The sequence below is a fragment of the Hydractinia symbiolongicarpus genome, chromosome 3 (genome assembly GCF_029227915.1).
Source record: "Hydractinia symbiolongicarpus strain clone_291-10 chromosome 3, HSymV2.1, whole genome shotgun sequence".
Lineage (NCBI taxonomy): Eukaryota > Metazoa > Cnidaria > Hydrozoa > Anthoathecata > Hydractiniidae > Hydractinia > Hydractinia symbiolongicarpus.
The window spans coordinates 17,244,094-17,262,084 of NC_079877.1; the positions used below are offsets into that span (position 1 = coordinate 17,244,094).

Below are 17,991 nucleotides of genomic sequence, written 5' to 3' on the forward strand. Positions count from 1 at the left end.
ACTTATACATATTTTATTTTTTCACTATATACTTTTACTATGTTACTTATAATAGTAGATAATTATACAACTTACTTGTGAATAAATGTTGAAACCTAAATTCCCCCCACCTTTTTAATGTGAAATTTGTTTTTTAACGCTTTTTCCTCCATGTACACTGTTGTTTACATTTTTACCTCATTACATATGAGATAAATATGGTGAAAATGGCATTTATATAATCAATCAAATGCGCGTACACGTATAGCTATATATAAATCAGGACTATATATGATTCCATGCATGTATTTACTTTAAATACATACTCCAGGACTTCCCTTCAAGCCATGCCATGGCGCCCCCTCCTGGAAATAAAAGACATGGTATACCCCTCGATATTTGTGAGGCTAGCTGCGTTAAATATGCATAGCTATCTTTCTTTTTTTTTCTTTCTTTTTTTACGACAGGCAAAAGGAGAAACAAGCAAAAAACCTTCAACTTGGACGACCTTTTTACAGGGCAGACCTATCTAAAAATGCGTCAATTTCACAATAAAAAGCTAACATAACAACTTAATATATTAATGTCATTCCATTAATTTATGGAAAGAAATATCAGCCTTTCTAACCAAAACGATAGAAGATATTGAGACGAGAAACTATCTAGCCGTCTACCATTTTGTTAACATGGCGCGGGACCCGAATCTCGCACGAACAAAAGCGGTAAGCAACGGCAGCCCCGTCGCCTGATCCATTTCCTAAACCCTTGTTCAGCCGTTCAAACAGATGGATTTCTCAGCCAGTGTATTATCAGTACGAACTTTCCTTATTATTTCCTGAAATATTTGACCTTCAGGCATACACGCCTTTCACAAGAAAGTAAGAGGCTCTATGAGATGATTCTTTGTAAATCCGCACAGTTTTTTGAAGCTGTATAATTTACAAAGCTCGTGTTAAAATTTTAGAGTAACGATAATACTATCATAAGTTAGAGCTCTCAGGGTGAGGCGCTATGGAGATCGGAGTTTATTTTTACTTTATGCACCTTATATGTTGTTATTAACATTTCTCCTTAATAATTACGTCATTTCTTTCTGTACAATTTCGCAAGCGCAGATTTTGTATATTTGGTTATTTGGTTTGCAAGAGTAACCTCGAATATGTTCACGTTCGAATAACCGCAAAGTTGTACCGCTTACACAGAACTAAACAGTGCTACATTAAAAAAAACTTTGATTTCCACAGTAAATATATAAGTCATACAATCACCAGAAATTACGAGACACATACAATTATAAAACATAATAAATAAAACTAGTGTGGGAGGTTGCAATTTGTGAAGTGAGTGAAGGTAACTCGCACAATAATGATAAATCACGACAGAATCGAAACTTTTGAAATCTCTGAGAATTTTCGAAGTTTTTAAATTTGGATAACTCCTACTTTAAATGAACAGACCCCATAAGAAAGTCATGGAAATGATATGGACGTAACTGAAGACTGCAACGTTCGCAGGTCTGGTAGTCAAAGCAAAAAGGGAATTTTAAATTTACATCTATAATGCTAAGGGATCTCCTCGAAACGCTTCATTTCATAGCCAAAAAAAGTTTGTTCGAACAAAAACTATCAAAGAAGTCACTTAAACGTTGTTATAAAGCCAACTCGAAAGTTGCCTTTTACTCAACAAAGTATAATCGTTGGACCTTACCGCACCCTTAATCAATGCCAAATTTTTATCGGTCCTGATTTCATCTGTCTTTGTTGCACGAGTATGCATCGAACGCCACGACATAAAATATTTACGTCATTTCAAAATGGGCATTAAATGTAACAAGAGCCATCAACATACATTGCAGGTAAGAAAAAAGTAGGATAAAAATAAGTAAAATACATCGCCCACTGCAGGACTTTCACCCAAATATCAATATATTATACAAAACGTGAAAGTACTATATATATAAAAACCCAATGCTACGATCATAAGTTTTCTAATTTTGAGTCTAGATCATCGTAAATTTGATCCATTATTTTAAACTGTAGCCAAGTCGTTTAAAAGTGTATATGTTGACAGAAAATAAAATGACATCGAAAACCTAAATACGTCGTCGTCAGGAACTGTTTTGACGTACAGCAAAATACTCATCATAAGCGACTATAATTTTTTCACTCCTATAACGAGTCAATTTAATAGTGTTACGGAAATCATCAGTAACTGGCTTCCAGTAACCAGCTTTCCGAAGTAATGAATCTATTGTTTCAGTTCGCGTCCAACCTAAAATATACAGGAAACATAAGTTGAAGTTGCAAGATTCTAAGGTTAAATACAATGTCTTCTGTATAAATTACATATATACACGCCTTTTACAAGAAGGTAAGAGGTTCTGTGAGATGATTCAAATTGTTGTATGTTGTGAAAGAGTTATGGACATCGTACTAATGCGACTGTCATTGAACGCACACTAGACGGTTTATACCTTGTTCTTTGGCGACCTCCGGCAAATAGGTTGCTGTTTTGCGATGACCTTTTTCATTGTGAAACTCGATTCTTATGCCATGAATACCAATCTAAATTACAAACACACTTCAGATGTCTGTAGTACTTGACTTACTTTAGTCGTGTTCCCAGAGCTCTCTGAGATATACTTTAGGGTTTGTCCTAAAAAACTGTGCACAAGAGTGGGCTTTTTACCAGTAAATTTTCACTTTACATAACTAGCTACTTAGATACTTGAGTGAGAGATACTTGATTTAAATGAGTACTTCCATCTTTTAGATCGCATTTTTAAAAAGGAACCGAACACATCTAACTTTTGCTGGGCTAAAAGTTGACTGTGCAAAATAATAACTTTTAGCGCTTTGGCGGAAAAATTTATTGTGCGGTAAACCTAGGTGCGAAGAATTTAAAGTAGCTCAAAAATTACTTCTTTTTACTCCATACGGCCATGATACCTTAGTAAAAATGTTGCAATGAAGAAATACGGATAATTATTTTTTAAAAAATTGTTATCTGTTGATATATGCTAGTTATTTTAACAGATTTTAGGGTTTAGAAAATTTTTTTGTTCCTTCACCAACCTCATCCCCAGGATTTTTTGCCTTTCTTTGGATAACAATAACAATAACAATAATAATAAATATTTAAAGTGGCTAGCCCAGAAAATCACAAAAACCTATAGTTAGTGGATTCTTTCCACTGGGGGCCACTAGAACAAAAAAGAAACAAAAAATGATAAACCTTAGACTGCCTCAGTTCAATCAAAAATAGTAATCTGTCAAAATTGAAAAGAATAAGAGTAAAAAACAAAAATTAAAAAGTTAAAAAGTGATCTCCATTAGAATTTGCCAAATACATTAGAGATGGAAGTATTAAACGAAAGCAGACTTCCATTACAGGTCACTTGGTCTGGAAGATTATTTCACACTTTTGCAGCTCTAAATGGGAAGGCTTTTTGCCAAATTCCGTGTTGACCAAGGGAAGTGTGAACCTGTTTTTTGAAGCTCCTCTTGTTTGATGATTATGACAGCTTTTTTGTCAAAAGGAATTTTGAGCGCATGTAATCAGGAGTAATGTGAACTTTTTTTAACTGGCTGTGGTTGCCGAAAAAGATTGTTTAAGTTTTGTCCGTATTAATAGTGGTTTTGTTATTTTTCAGCCCGGGGTCGACTTGCGAAAGTTTTAACTCGACCTGGGAGGCAAAGGTATCCAAGTTTTGATGGGATGAAATAATTATTGTATCATCTGCATATAGATGGTGGTAGTTTGAATTGATGACAGATTTTAAGTCATCAATGTACAAAAGAAAGAGCAGGGGTCCAACACAGATCCCTGCGGTACCCTAAAAGCGTCTTCATGAAGCATATCCGATCCTGTGTCGTTTACAAGAGTCAGCTGCATTCGGCCCGTTAAGTAGAACTCGAACCAGTCAAAGGCAGCATCTCTGATGCCAAAACACCATAGTTTTTTTTAACAAAATTTTATGATCAACAGTGTCAAAAGCTTTTTTAAGGTCAATGAGCACAGCACAAACAAAGTTATGTTGGTCGAGCTCAGTAAGAATAAAATCAGAGACACCGACTACTGCAGTGTCTGTGAAAAAGAGTTTTCGAAATCCGGACTGTCTGTCATTCCGGAAGTTGTGCTCAGAAATAAAATGAGACATTTGCTCATGCACTAACTTTTTTTTCATGGGAATTGGCAAAATGGAGATAGGCCGATAATTAGTAGGATCTGTTTTATTGCCACTTTTAAAAATAGGCGAGACCCTTTTAGTCTTCCAACATTTAGGTACATAACCAGTAAATAAATATTTGTTGAAAAGACTAAATAAATAAATTCTTAAAACTGAAGAACCTGCTTTTAGCAGTCGTGAACCAATTCCGTCCAAGCCTGTAGCTTTATTAGATTTTAGTGAAATAATTATTTTTTCGAAACGTTTGGTCTCAATACGAGCCCACCGAAAATAGTGTCCGCTAACAGGTGGATTAACATTAGTAGTGTCAGAAGAAAATTTAGAGGCTAGTTTGGCACCAACACTGACAAAAAAAAGAATTGAATGCGTTTGAAATTTCTTTTGGGTGAGAAGTTTATGTACCATCCATTGCCTGACTTATCAGGAACCAGTTTTTTTAGGGTTTTCCAAAGTTGTTTTGAAAGTCCTGCAAAACGTCATTATAGTACTCGTTTTTGAGTCGATTTTTGAGACCTATTACCTGTTTCCTTTTTTGTTTGAAAGCTTCCCAGTCTATGATGGATTTTGTTTTTGATGCTTTCCGTTTTAAGAAGTCTCTTTCTTTGATGGCTATTATTAATTCATCAGTGACCATGCCTCAACACGGCCAGAAAATCTATGTGTTTTGAAAGGGGCGTGTTTATCAGCCTCTGTTTTAACACTTTTATTCAGTTTCTCACATGCTTCATCAAGGTTATCATAATTATTAAAATATGACCTAAATTCCTGACCTAAATATGTCTAAATTCCTGAGGTCCTTCAGAAAAGCCTCTTCACTGAAGTTCTTGTAGTTACGAACCTTGATAGTTTTAGGTTCAAATTTTGGCCTTTTGAATTTTCTGATCGTATAAACTAAATTATGATCACTGATGCCAAAATCCATGACACCAGTTTTAGAAATACAAGAACTGTTAGAAAGTATCAAATCTATAAGAGTGCTACTATTTTCAGTAACACGAGTTGGCTCCGTAATATGTTGTTTTATTAAAAGAGTGGAGCATAATTCCTTCATTTTGGAGGAAAGCGCATATTTTGAAAGCATGTTACAGTTAAAATCTCCCATCCTCTTTTTCTTTTGGAAGTTTATTAAAACACTGTTTAAAATGAGTACATAAGTTCACTATCTACAGGTGGCTTGTAAAGCCCACACACGTAAATAGTTTTAATTTTTCTCAGGCACACTTTCACCCATAGTGATTCAACTTTTTTGAAGTATATGTGTTTCAAAAGGTGGCTATCCAAGTTTTCATTAACAAAAAACAGAACACCCCCACCTCGTCTATTACGATCCTTCCTATAACAAACATAGCTATCAATTTTAACGTCATTGTCAGTGATGGTGTCATCAACTTTGGTTTCACAGATGGAGAATACATCAATTTTTGTTTGATGTAGCAAAAGTTTAACATAGTCTAGTTTGAATGACAGACCATTAATGTTGAGATGGGCCATTTTTAAGCCCTTCCCATTTCTGATTACCTCAAAATCAAAGTTTTGATAAAGCCATTAATTTTAATTGGAGAGTGAGCTGGCTTTCAGAAACTCTATTGCAGGCATCAAGTGAAGAGATAGAAAAGAAACTCCTATCTAATCGACTCATTTCGTTGTTGTTGAGTGAGCTACTTTTGAAAAAAGGTTTTGTATTGCTCAAAAATACAACGAACACAAAAATCAGTTTTAGCGTAAATGTGGGGTTTCCTACCTGAGTAAAGTTATTTTTAAGTCGTAGGGAGATCATTCTACAGTTATGTGCTCTTCCAAAACTATGTTTGAAGGATCTGAGGCAAGCCCATTTCCTTACGATGTTACACAGAAGGAGCAATAGAAACCCACAACACAGAAAAGCTACCATATTAGATGATAGATGGATAAAAAACTGACTGGGATAAAAACAATATATATTCATATAAAGTTGTAATGATACCTTTATGCAAAGAAACAGACTGAAAAGGAACTGGCTTCACCTAGTGCCAGCATCTTTTTGCCTGTCACACACACGTGTTAAGGTCAAAAGGGCTTACCGCGGAAAGGTCTATAACAACATATTTGTTTGAAATCAGATGTACAAGATTAAATCCTACAAATATGTATATATATTTCTGGGGACCCCATTTGCAAAAATATATAAAATGTTTACATAAATTGATGTATGTATTCCAGAAAAAGACTAATAAAACTTGGAGAAGGGGGAATCTAGCGTCACTGAGAAATCAATGAATTTCAATAAAATATAGCGTCTCTGAGAAATCTATAAACTTCAATAATACCTTAACCATATTCATGAGGCAAGTAAAATCAACCCACTCACAGCTTGAAAATTTTATTTACAGAGTGGCTTTCTGTGACAAAATCAAGCATGGCACATATTTTTATTTAGACCGCAATCTCAATCATGAGAATTGTTTATAATGTTTTTTGCACATGTATCTTTGTCAAAATTCATAATTGCCAAAAATTGATTACCGGTGTCTCTAAAAGTGAGTAAGTTCTGAAACTCAGGAACTATGATAAGAGTGAAAATAATTTTTGACTCAAATTTATTAAACTAACTTAAAAATATGTTATACCAGGTTTCAAATCTTTATATAAATTTTATTTTTAGCAGAAAGTATGGTTTTGATGAAAAAGTATTTTGTACAGGAACAGAACAAAAAATTTCTACTTGTAATTTCCATTTCATAATATTGCACACATTTTTATACAGAAAGTAAACACACTTTTTTGCAATTCTCACAAAATGAAATAACCTGATTGGTTAAATAATTCTCTACTTGTCTTTTCCGTACACAACACAAAAAAAAGTTGAACCCAATTCTACTTTGCTCAGAAAAGAATGGACAGAAAAGTTTCTGTCGATGTGATGTAAACACTTCAAGGGTGCATGCTCAGAATTTATTCTGTTCCTTTCTATTTAATTCCATGGAAAATTTTGTTAAAGTGGAAAATAGCCCTAAGCTTATATCCCTTGTATATCCCTCGCTCATACTTGTATTCCGATTAAGGAAGTATAAAAATTTCAAAAATTAGTTCTTACAAAAACTATATTTCCAAATTCCCTTAATGTTTCTGCTGTTTACATAGCAGAATATCAGAATGTCTAAAAGGCAAGCATTTATAATATCTGAAACTGTCTGAAATTAGTCTGCCCTTCTCTTCCCCTTGTTTTTTTCATAAGATTCAAAACACCACAAAAATAAAACCTTTTTCCATAAACTGAATTAGAAATCTAACAATGAACTATCTTAGTTCAGCAAAATTTTTATTCAGGAAGTACCTAGCTAGCTATAGCTAGCTAAACTATAATAAAGTATAATGTAACCTGCTAATAAGACAGCACACCTTTTTTAAAGTTGAAAGATGCTTATTGCAGTTACCAAGATAATTTTTCTTGTATATTTTAGTCGTAAAACAATATAATATGTTACAGTAAGTTTCCTGTTCCTGGAACATAAACTACCTGCTAAAGACCTGCCATTGTTAGTCGCATAAATTAACGTATAACACATTCGCATAATCTGGCCATATATTAGCCAAAAATCATTTAACGATACCAGGGTATTTTTCTTCGTCTTCTCTCATATCAAAAAGACAAAAAAACTGGGAAAGAGGGTGTTCCTTCACTTAACTTTTTTTTTTTGTGGATTCAACAAAATAAATAAAAGTTCGCATTTGCATTAAACGGTTTAATAATTGGGTCAAACCAAGCACAAAAACTTTGACGCTACAAAATAAAATCAAAATGGAAATTACTTCAGCTCATGACGCACAAAATGTTATATCAGAGAAACATTTTTTAGGAAGTCGCGCTCGCATTGCAAAAAATGTTCTAATCTTTAGATATAAAAATATCAATGACCAACAACACCAACACCAAAAACAACAACAACAACAAAAACGACAATAACTCACCTCCCAGTCTAGATAATTTTTATCGGATTCAAAATTGGTGAGAAGAGATACACTGCAATGCAATTTGTGTACCTCGTCCAAACGGACTGGTTGAAAGCGACTGTCTTTCAATGCACTGAACAAAGAAATGACCAACTATTTTTAACACTAGGCTATTTAGGAGATATTCCATAGGCCCTGGAAGAGATTTAGACACAATCTAAAAAAATCTAGGATTTTCCTGAATTCTGGCTTCCCTAAATGATATCGTTTTCTAAATTTAAATCACAATATCACCCTTTCCTTGAGTCTAAACTGGAGACACAAGATAAATGATAATTATGAAGTGTGACAACATTCATTTTCTGTCAACAAATAAGTGCCAGGACTTCCTAGGCCTATTTTTTTCAAATTTCCAGTTTTTTTTAAAAAAATTATTTTTTAGTTTTCTCCATCTATCTGGTACCAAAAAAATACTCGTTTATTGGAATTAAACAACTAGGAATTTTGCTGACAAATTCTTTCTCATTTCTTTTCACTTATTTTCTTTGAAAATCTATTTTTTTTCTGTATATAAAAAAAACCATATTTTTTCCACACAGCTTTTTCTGTTCACTGAAAAATGGAACATACCTAGACAATGAGTATTCTCTTAGACCTTCATGCAAGCGAAGAGCAGTGAAAGTTCCAATACATCCTCGTAATCTTTTTTCCGTCCCATATTTCCATGTAACAAATAATGGACTAAATAAAAATATGAAAACATATACTTTTTACATAAACACACAATAAAAAAAGCTATGTTATTGTTTTTTGTCACAATTTGTATCTTAATCTTTGCAAAATATTCATCATCATCATCATTATCATCATTCTCAGCTTAAAGTTCGTTTTCCATGCTAGCATGAGTTGGAAATGTTAGTCACTAGCTATTAAAACAAACCTAAAAACTAGAAAGACTGGAGAATATTTTTGAGAATAAATTCTTATCGCCATACATACTCTCCTTCACAGATACTCTTGGTTAATTCAATTCCCCTATTTTTCCTAAGGCCACAATGGCTTTTTGCACAAAAAAACAACAAGGTAATGTTTAAAACAGCCACTAGATACATCTGAGACAAGTCTGCTGGTATCATCACCATTTTAAACATAAAAAAGGCTTTAAAATTTATTTCTAAAGCCTTTCGATCTCACATTTGTTGTTATATAAAAATGGCTTATAGCCAAAACCAGCAAATCATGTAGTGGAAAGAGCTGTCAGGGTGGTTTAGCTACAGTATTTCTTAAAAATCCTTTAAGAAATGGTATGCATTGGGCATGAAACAAAAAATGTTTGGTTAGTATCCTTGTGAGGGTCCAAAAGAGGTTTGCTCGGTCAGTCAGCCATAAAATAAAAAGATCCACTTTTTCAATAAAAAGTTACATTACTTTGCAACAAGCATCTAGCATGGTCAAGGTGAACTGCCATTATATTTATTCATCCACTTAAACTACCTTTACAAGGGCGCAAATTGAGGGAACTTGTATGTGGCGATAGGAGAAAGTTGCTGACTTATGATATGGGTTTTTTTTGTAGCGAGAGTTTCCTTGGCCAAAAACTGCCCATCCATACTATCTTTAATGTTTGAGCTTAACAGAAACTAGCTAAAGCATTTGATTGCACATCACATAAGAATCTATTACAAAGGCTGATTTATATCCCTAATTGATGAGATTTTCATGCACATTTAATTTTCACACAGAGCTGCTATGCAAACAATTGGTTGTGCGAGAATACTAATTTTTCACGCATCTAGGTGTATATCATGTATATGTGTGTGTGGCCTTCTGGTTACGTTTATACCACATCAACAGGCCAATCCATGCCATTCGAGCAAAATTGGGTAGGCAATACTGGTGTAAACCTAATTTATACATTCAGAACACTTAAGTGGTTATATCCTGTATAAATAATAAAAATAATAATTATAATAATAATAACATTTACTCAAGGGGGCTTGTTCTGCCCGGATTGCGAAAACGGTCTTTTTATAAACAGGACGACCGGGTGGCCGTCCTGTTTATAAAAAAACGTAAAAAGACGCATGGCCCGATTATGTTTTTTTGCCCTGATTATGTTGTGGAAACCGGATTATGAATGCTGGCCCGGTAGACTATTGGCATTTTCTTCGAACTTTTGTGAATGAAACATTCACGAATTGTTGTCACACAAAGACGGATTTTGTGCTTTATGTATCCGAGAAAGTTTTTTTTTTATGTTTTTAAACACCTTTTATACCAAATAACTAATTTTAAAGCTGTGAATTTTCTTTGCAGAAGTGGTTTTGATTTTTAAGCTCGGATCTGTGTTGTTTTTCTCTCCCATTTATCATGTTGAACATGATAATTTGTATATTATAAAATGTTACCTCCAATACATTGGAGCACAACTGATCAAAGAGTGAATTAATAGTTATTTAAAATTTGTTTTGATTTTCCCAGCCACACATTGTTCTTGGAAGTTTCAGTTCTATACCGTAATTACCCTTTTTATCCCCCCTCCCTTTATTTAGCCCCCTCTTCCAATAAGCCCCCCTCCAGCGACTCAAAAAGTCATTTAGCCACCCCCCCAAAAAAAAAAAAAATAAATAAAAAAATAAAATAAAAAAGTAAAAGTAGTCCGTTCAAATAATTAAATAGACGTTTATGTGCATGTTTAAATAAAATGTACTCTGTCTTGCTAGCATTAAGAAGAGAAATCTTATTGGCATTTAACCAATGGCAGAGAAGCTCGAGGTCTAAATTCATTTGTTTGCCCAGTTGTTTCAAAGAGTCACTGAAATGCAGGTTTGTATCATAAGCAAAGTGGTATATACTTACAAAGGGTCGTTTGGAAACTTCGGCCATCTCGACCTAGGTAATTCAGCCCTTTTCAAATGACTTAAGAGTATGTCGAAACAGTAATAAGCCATATCCTGTGTAACTACTAATGTTAACTGTATTCCATTTAAGGGATGAATGTTATTTTCATTTTCTGTTTGGTGGCTCCCTTGTTGAGATTTTCTACGAGTTACTGGAGGCAGTGAATTTGGTATGGGATGCCGGTACTTATCTTCCCTTCTCCTACCGACCATTGTAGCGACGTATGTGGTGAAGTTAGTTTTAGGAAGGTGAAAGAGCCACCTTTGTATCCAACTTTAAAATATTACTATAATATATAGCTACATGCACATGGCGTAAATTTTATATTCTAAACTTTCGACTAGGTTAAGAATTTTCTTATCACCAAGCTGAATATTTTTTCTTGCTAGCGACCGGGACCGATAGCGAAGAGATGTGCAAAACAAACAGGAGAGGCTCCTGATTTTGCACCGTATAATTATCTGCAAAATGGTAGACAATTTTTCAAAACACAAAACCGCACGCTTGTTACTTGGCACTTGTTATGTCTGGAAAGAAAATCCAAGTTCACCCACTTGCCAGCCAACCAAGAGAATGCTACGAACATGAGTTAAAAGAAGGCAGATTTAAAAACATAAGAGAGCTTTGTAGAACAAACTTAATTCAACAGAAAAATGAGAACACGGTAAGATTTGTGTGCATTTCAGACACACACGGCAAAACTAATGAGTTAGTTGAGTCATTACCGGATGCTCATGTCCTTATACACGCCGGAGACTTTTCCATGCTAAGCGGTGAATCTGAAATAAGAAAGTTCAACGATTTTTTGCAGACTGTTAGCGTTAAATTCAAGCATATCGTAGTCATTGCAGGTAATCATGAAATTTCATTTGACGAAAATACTTGTAATAAAGGAGGGCTTCTCATGTCCGCTATTAGGTTGTACAATTTAAGATCACCATTTTCGCACGACTTAACTCCTGCAGAATCTAAGAGCCTTTTAAAAAACTGCTATTACCTACAAGACGATTCAATTGAATTATTTGGTATAAAGATATTCGGGTCACCCTGGCAACCATCACATTTCAATCTTGCTTTCAATAAATCACGTGGTGATGCACTGTTAGAAAAATGGAATAAAATCCCCGAAGATACTGATATACTGGTCACCCATGGTCCGCCGTTGGGCATTGGAGATCGGGTAAAACAATCTATGCACGTGGGATGTGCTGAATTACTTCTTACTGTGCAGGACCGAGTCAAACCTAGGTATCACGTATTTGGACATATACACGAGGACTTCGGGGCATGGACAGACCAATGCACTACATTTATCAACGCGTCTATATGTGATAGAAAATATAATCCTGTTCATAACTACGTTATATTCGACTACAGATTGTAAATTGATATATATTTTCGTAAATGTAAATACTCGTGTTCGTTTCATCCACTTTTGTTTGTTTCTTTTGCGTGGTTTTGTGTTGCTTTGGTTGTTCTCATTATTTGATCCACTTTCCTCATTGGATACTACACATTAGTTTCAATTCATCTCATCTGCGTCGTCGAATTGACCATCTAAATAAAGAGAGCCTTACAGTGATAAATAAATAAATGTGAAAGAAATAATTGTGGAAGAAACAAAATTTTTCCTTTTCTGCCAATGTTATAGTCCACATTTTTTTAAACTAGCGCAATTTTTATGCAAAGTATAATCACCATTGGCTACGTTTGTTGGTCCTAATTTTGTTTACCTCAAAATTTTATCACGTAGGGAGCGACAAAATTTGGTCCGATTAAATGTTTTCGTAGTTTCTAATTTAAAGAGACACTTGAGAGAAGAAATTTTAACGAATTTTGTCCTTGGCAATTCGCCAAAGTTTATCCATAGCATTTTTTTAATCCCGATGGCATAACATTTGCTCTTTACATTCATTCGTAACTTTTAGTTCTGCAATTCTAACATTTTTTAGGTTTGTCGGAAAGTAAAAAAATATTGACATAGTTTTAGTCAGTCATAAAATACGATAAAAATGTAAATTTTTAAGAACATTTGAACATTCACCAATTACTTTCAGCGCAGTAACTCACACGCTTATTATTTTAACGGTCAGAAAATTGAAGCAGTGTTTAATAAATTTTGTATTGTGGCTACCAAGAGTAAAGCCTTTTACCTTCAGCGACCTCAAAAAATGGGGTTGTTTATTAAAAAATTCTCCAGAGTATAAAAAACATCCCAGGTTAGCAAGGTATTTTTTCTTAACGTACATGCACATGATCTTTTAAGTTTTTAAGGAAAGAAGTAAATTTATTTCATTAAAAAAATTATTTCGATAGTTTTGTGTGAATATTGGATCTTTTCGCGAAAGTTTTTTTTTGTTTTTGAAAATTCTGAAAAGCAAAAGTTTATTACAATTCTTTATTCCTGATAGTTCATACACTAAATTTCCAAGTTTTTTAAAGTTGCATTATCTTTGAAAGAAAAATCTTTACGGTAAGAAAAATTCGCGTTTTGAAAAAAAAAAACGAAATCGTCGTTGTTTATTAATGCATTTTGTGTGTCTCACTACTGCTGTTACCATTTTGCGTGACAGACAGACAGACAGACAGACAGACAGACAGACGTATAAGGGTATTATAATATAGATTCAGAGTGTTAATACTTTTTGGTACTACTTGCGCACGTTTTAGCACGATAAGATAATAAGCTCAGTTGAACCTTTTTTCTTCCCGAGGATATTTTTGACAATAAAGTACACACTTCTTTCGATACAAAACATAAGCTTTAACCTTTTTTCAAATTTATGCTCTGGAACTTTCGTTTGTTTGTGGTCTTTAATAATTCTGTATTATCCTGTTCCTAATTTATAATGTGTATCGTTAAAATACGCTGATACGGTATTTTAGCAAACATTGACCTTAGCGAATTTAAGGATTAATTTTTTACTCGCGTTCATAAACTGTCGCCAGTCGATGTTCTTGAAAAATTTTACGACATGACTTCCCATATGTTTATCACTGCCATTTTGGGTATTTTAAAGAAGAACTAACGAAAAAACTTAACTAATCTTATCTTAGACAATCGCAACATTTCCTCGCTTCATTAATTCAGAATACGTTTGTGTGCATCTTACGTAACACATATTATTTTACCTAACAGAATGTACTAATCGACACTGTCATGGCAGCGACGGTGGGACTACTTTGACCTTAAATATCTCGAGAACCAAAGCTCACAAATATAAAAAACTTAACACAGTTTAATTTTAGTAAACATTATAAGCACAACTTGTTATAAATCGTTAGTTCTCCTTCAAACATTACTTTAGCGTGTACATCTTTTGTGTGTGCATGTGCTTTGGAATCTTGAAATAAAGCAAAAAATGAGGTCTTGAAAAAAACTGAAAAATATTAAAAAACTTTAAACCTTTGCGAAAGACATCTGGCACCCTACACACTTTAAAAAAGTGATTACACCTGAAGAGGAAGGCTTGACTTAATTCGAGATTTAATATCCAAATATTCTTGATGTGCGGCTGAAAGAAGAAACCTCTGGCAGGAATAAAGCAAATAAATTCGTGTTTTTATTTAGCGGGATTTATTTTTTCCTGGGAATAATAGCCAAATCGCAAATTGAATTTCCAAAAGATCTTATTCAATATTAAAACGTCTAAGAAGGTGGGAGACATGCGCAAGAAAACTTACTGCTATGACCGTTTGTTAGTCCCTCCTCCTGTACCATCTCGCCAAACTCCTCCTGTGTTACTATTTGCATATTTTGTTGCAGTCGATGTAGTACAGCCTGAACCAGAAAAAAAGTACTAATGACGGTCATAAAAATAAACCACCTAATATATCAAGTAATGAAAATGGCTACCTGGCCTTCTGATGACAGTTCAATATTTTCTGGATCGTTATCGGACGTGAAAAATTCTTCTTCCTCTATTAACAAAAAAACAAAACGAAAACGTTTTTACATCCGAAGTAAATAAACTATATATCAACGTAAGAATGTGAACGAGGCTACAAAAGAAAGAGTATGATTACCAAAAGGTACACGTGATATAGATAGGGGAACGTCAGAAGTACTACTAATACAAGGTTTATGTTAGTTTACCTATCATTTCATCAGAGTCTTCTTCATCTGGATCGGGATGTAACTCTTGACAATACGTAACGGCCTCATACATAGCTTTTACTGAAAAATAAAAATGTAGATTGTCATATATAGCACTCCCGCGCCTTAAATTTAATTTCTTCTTTAGACTCCCTGTATCCTCTACATCAGTGGATTTCCTTCATAAAAACACTATACAAATTTTGATGACAAAATTTTATTTCTGTTGTCGTATTTTTATCAATAAAAGCGTGTAAATAAGGCGCTAAGAAAATCCGGTTTAAATTTACCAGGTCAGTATGTTTGATTAACCTTGGGATAAACATAACAATTGATATTCTTCGCACCCATTTCCCTGACAAATAGCATGCGAGGTTAGAGCGTTCGGAGAAATTTGATTATTTTTAATTCCAGGCAAAATGAATAAAACTATGTTATCTGCTTTGGTGTCGAGCCTTAGTGTTAACACAATATTTAGCCTTACTATTACTACTTTGTGATGGAACAAATCTGACTTCTGTCACATCTGGTTCTGGATCTCTTTCATCGGATTCGATAGCATCTAAAGAAACAAGAACAGCGAGTTACAAGACAGGTAACTAGGGCGTTAGCTAACGTCCTGGTTACCTGTATGTACCTGTAGCATTTATTCTTACGCATTTTTTAAAATTATTTTTCTGGAGTACAATTAGAAAAGCCTTTTACAATCATCGGTCTGGATTTGTGTACATTTCCAAATTTTCCTTAAATATGAAAATCTTTTCAGGACACAGAGTCCTACATAGGTAAAATACTGTGGTACGCGGTGTTAGACCGACACAAGAGATATTGTCATTATCTTGGAGCATAGTAAAACCATTTATAGCGTCGAGTTTTTCGTGATATTACCATTTTTCAGAGGCGTTTTCTAAGAAGTAAATGCTGTTTACCCAGTCCTGGTCTTCCCAGTCCTGCTTTTTTAACTTGGTCTTTCCAGTCCTGGTTTTCTCGGCCCTGGCTGTCTTCACTCCTGTTTTTCTCTGTCCTGTTTTTTTCCACTCCTTGTTTTCTTAGTTCTGGTTTCCACAGTCCTGGTCTTCTCAGTCCTGGTTTTCTCACTCCTTTTCTTCCAGTCCTGGTTTTCTACGGTCCTGATTTTTTCAGAACTGGTTTTTTAAAGTACTTGTTTTCCCAGTGCTAGTTTTCTCAGTGCTGGTTTTTCTAGTCCTGATTTTTCAAACCCTAGTTTTTTCAGTGCAGGTTTTCACAGTCCTAGCGCGTACTTTCTTTAAGAAAGAACTTCCAAAGTTTTTGAAGTAACTTTTTCGAACTACAGTTATTTTTAGATTTTTTTTGTAAACTTGAACTAATCTGAAATATTTACTTTTACAACATTTTTCTCGAATAAATTAACAACGTTTAAGTATTTTTTCAATAATTATTTAAGAATCAATTTCAGAATTATTTAAGTTTCAAAATGTCCTACCTGCAGATTCTAGGAGACAAAACAAACATTCGTGTGGAAAGCTGCTGGTATCTCTCGACACTGCGTGCAAAGATATTGATGGATACTGCAGCTTGAAACCGTTTTCCTCCGTACTACTTTTCCATATCAGCACACTTGCACAGAAACAATACCAAAAGAAAAATATTAAAATTTTTACATTTTAATTCAGACAAACATGCATGAACAGAACACGAAGTAATTTACGATATGCGCAAAAACATTTGTAAAACATTAGAAAATTCTAATAGAGGTGTCGTGTTTAACTTGTACATCAAATCTTATTACTGTGTGTGTTTATACCTCCAGCTACTCCTTATCTCAAACACGTACCTTGTCAACACTTTACTGAAATAAATGTTTCAGAAATAGAACACAGGCATGCAGAAGCATGCAAATTTGATATCTTTGGAGGCGCAACTTATTAAAAAGCTTGTTTGGAAACAAACATAACTCACTTCTCCGTTATATACAGCGTTCCTTCTCCGCATTCTTTGTCTCCTAGAAAGGCTTTTGTGTTCGTTTCGGTATGGACGATACCTTCAGTCGGTACTTCACAAACTGTTCGAGATACCATTGTCATCTATTTGATTTTTCTAGAACGATATTCAAAATTCAAACAAATCGATCAAGACATGTCAGACAATGGTGACTACAGAGCACGATTTCCACAGAACAGAAACGGTGTTTCCGCAGATTACCGTAATACAGACTTATATTACAAGAACAATTTTATTAGAAAACAAAACTAAGATTTTGCGGAATAAGAACAACCCTAAGGCTTATTTAAACTAAGAACAGCAGGGGGTAAATTTTGTCTAAAACAAGAACAAAACAGAATAGTAATTTTCTTGCAGTTCTCTCAAGCTATCGATAAATGCGTTTGCTTGAAAAGTGACTATTCATCTGACAGTGTAGTGCTTGTGATTGTTTTTTTTATTGTTTATGTACAATAACTGCGAAATAATATTCATATTGGTGCAGGATCAAAGAACGAGGCTAAATCATAAAGTTGTGTTAATACTATTAACAAATAAGAGCAAATTTGACTAGTAAATATAAGAACAAACCTCTGCTGAGATTTTACTGGTTCTTATGCACCTCAGTGAGACAACCAATTAAATAATCCACATGTAGTTACAATATTTAAAAAATACTAAATTAGATTTAATTTATTCGGAAAAGCTTACACTGATTTATAATTACGTTTTATTAAGTTTTGTGTAATGAAATTAAAAACGTTTAGATTAGCTTCCAGGCTCAAAACATTTTCTATACTCATGTTGTTAAAAAAAGCTTGCCACACAACACGAAGTTGTGGCTTCACATTGATACATCCTTGTAGGTACTTGTCTTTTTTAAATGTCCTGCGTTAAAAAACACTTTTTTGTAGTGAATTTTTTTTTAATGTAT

At 34.0% G+C, this 17,991-nt stretch overlaps 3 protein-coding genes across 3 annotated transcripts; 1 reads left to right on the top strand and 2 right to left on the bottom strand.

Annotated features, from left to right (window-relative positions):
* Positions 1–1,194: 1,194 nt before the first annotated feature.
* Positions 1,195–11,419, bottom strand: LOC130636038 (AMMECR1-like protein). The gene is made up of 5 exons (XM_057445622.1): positions 10,958–11,419; positions 8,729–8,839; positions 8,117–8,231; positions 2,453–2,543; positions 1,195–2,250 (listed from the first exon to the last, which is right to left on the bottom strand). Exons 1-5 carry the CDS (start codon positions 11,209–11,211, stop codon positions 2,087–2,089), a joined length of 735 nt encoding a protein of 244 aa, XP_057301605.1. The 5' UTR covers positions 11,212–11,419; the 3' UTR covers positions 1,195–2,086.
* A 28-nt stretch (positions 11,420–11,447) lies between these two features.
* Positions 11,448–12,427, top strand: LOC130636037 (metallophosphoesterase domain-containing protein 1-like). Its single transcript, XM_057445620.1, has one exon. The coding sequence runs from the start codon at positions 11,523–11,525 to the stop codon at positions 12,381–12,383; it is 861 nt and encodes a 286-aa protein (XP_057301603.1). The 5' UTR covers positions 11,448–11,522; the 3' UTR covers positions 12,384–12,427.
* On the bottom strand, positions 12,325–17,235 carry LOC130636039 (methylosome subunit pICln-like). The gene is made up of 7 exons (XM_057445623.1): positions 17,037–17,235; positions 16,561–16,694; positions 15,580–15,657; positions 15,096–15,176; positions 14,856–14,920; positions 14,684–14,780; positions 12,325–12,556 (listed from the first exon to the last, which is right to left on the bottom strand). Exons 1-7 carry the CDS (start codon positions 17,159–17,161, stop codon positions 12,522–12,524), a joined length of 615 nt encoding a protein of 204 aa, XP_057301606.1. The 5' UTR covers positions 17,162–17,235; the 3' UTR covers positions 12,325–12,521.
* Between the last annotated feature and the right edge of the window lie 756 nt (positions 17,236–17,991).

Excerpts from the sequence above, each read along its gene's own strand:
- LOC130636039 (XM_057445623.1), bottom strand. The coding sequence starts at position 17,161 with ATGACAATGGTATCTCGAACAGTTTGTGAAGTACCGACTGAAGGTATC. Across the intron at positions 15,658-16,560 it reads TTGTCTCCTAGAATCTGCAG|ATGCTATCGAATCCGATGAA; the intron begins GTAGGACATTTT and ends TTGTTTCTTTAG. Across the intron at positions 14,781-14,855 it reads AACTGTCATCAGAAGGCCAG|GCTGTACTACATCGACTGCA; the intron begins GTAGCCATTTTC and ends TTTCTGGTTCAG.
- LOC130636038 (XM_057445622.1), bottom strand. The coding sequence starts at position 11,211 with ATGGTCGGTAGGAGAAGGGAAGATAAGTACCGGCATCCCATACCAAAT. Across the intron at positions 8,840-10,957 it reads AAGTTTCCAAACGACCCTTT|TCCATTATTTGTTACATGGA; the intron begins GTAAGTATATAC and ends ATTTTTATTTAG. Across the intron at positions 2,544-8,116 it reads AAAATTATCTAGACTGGGAG|ATTGGTATTCATGGCATAAG; the intron begins GTGAGTTATTGT and ends TTTGTAATTTAG.
- LOC130636037 (XM_057445620.1), top strand. The coding sequence starts at position 11,523 with ATGTCTGGAAAGAAAATCCAAGTTCACCCACTTGCCAGCCAACCAAGA.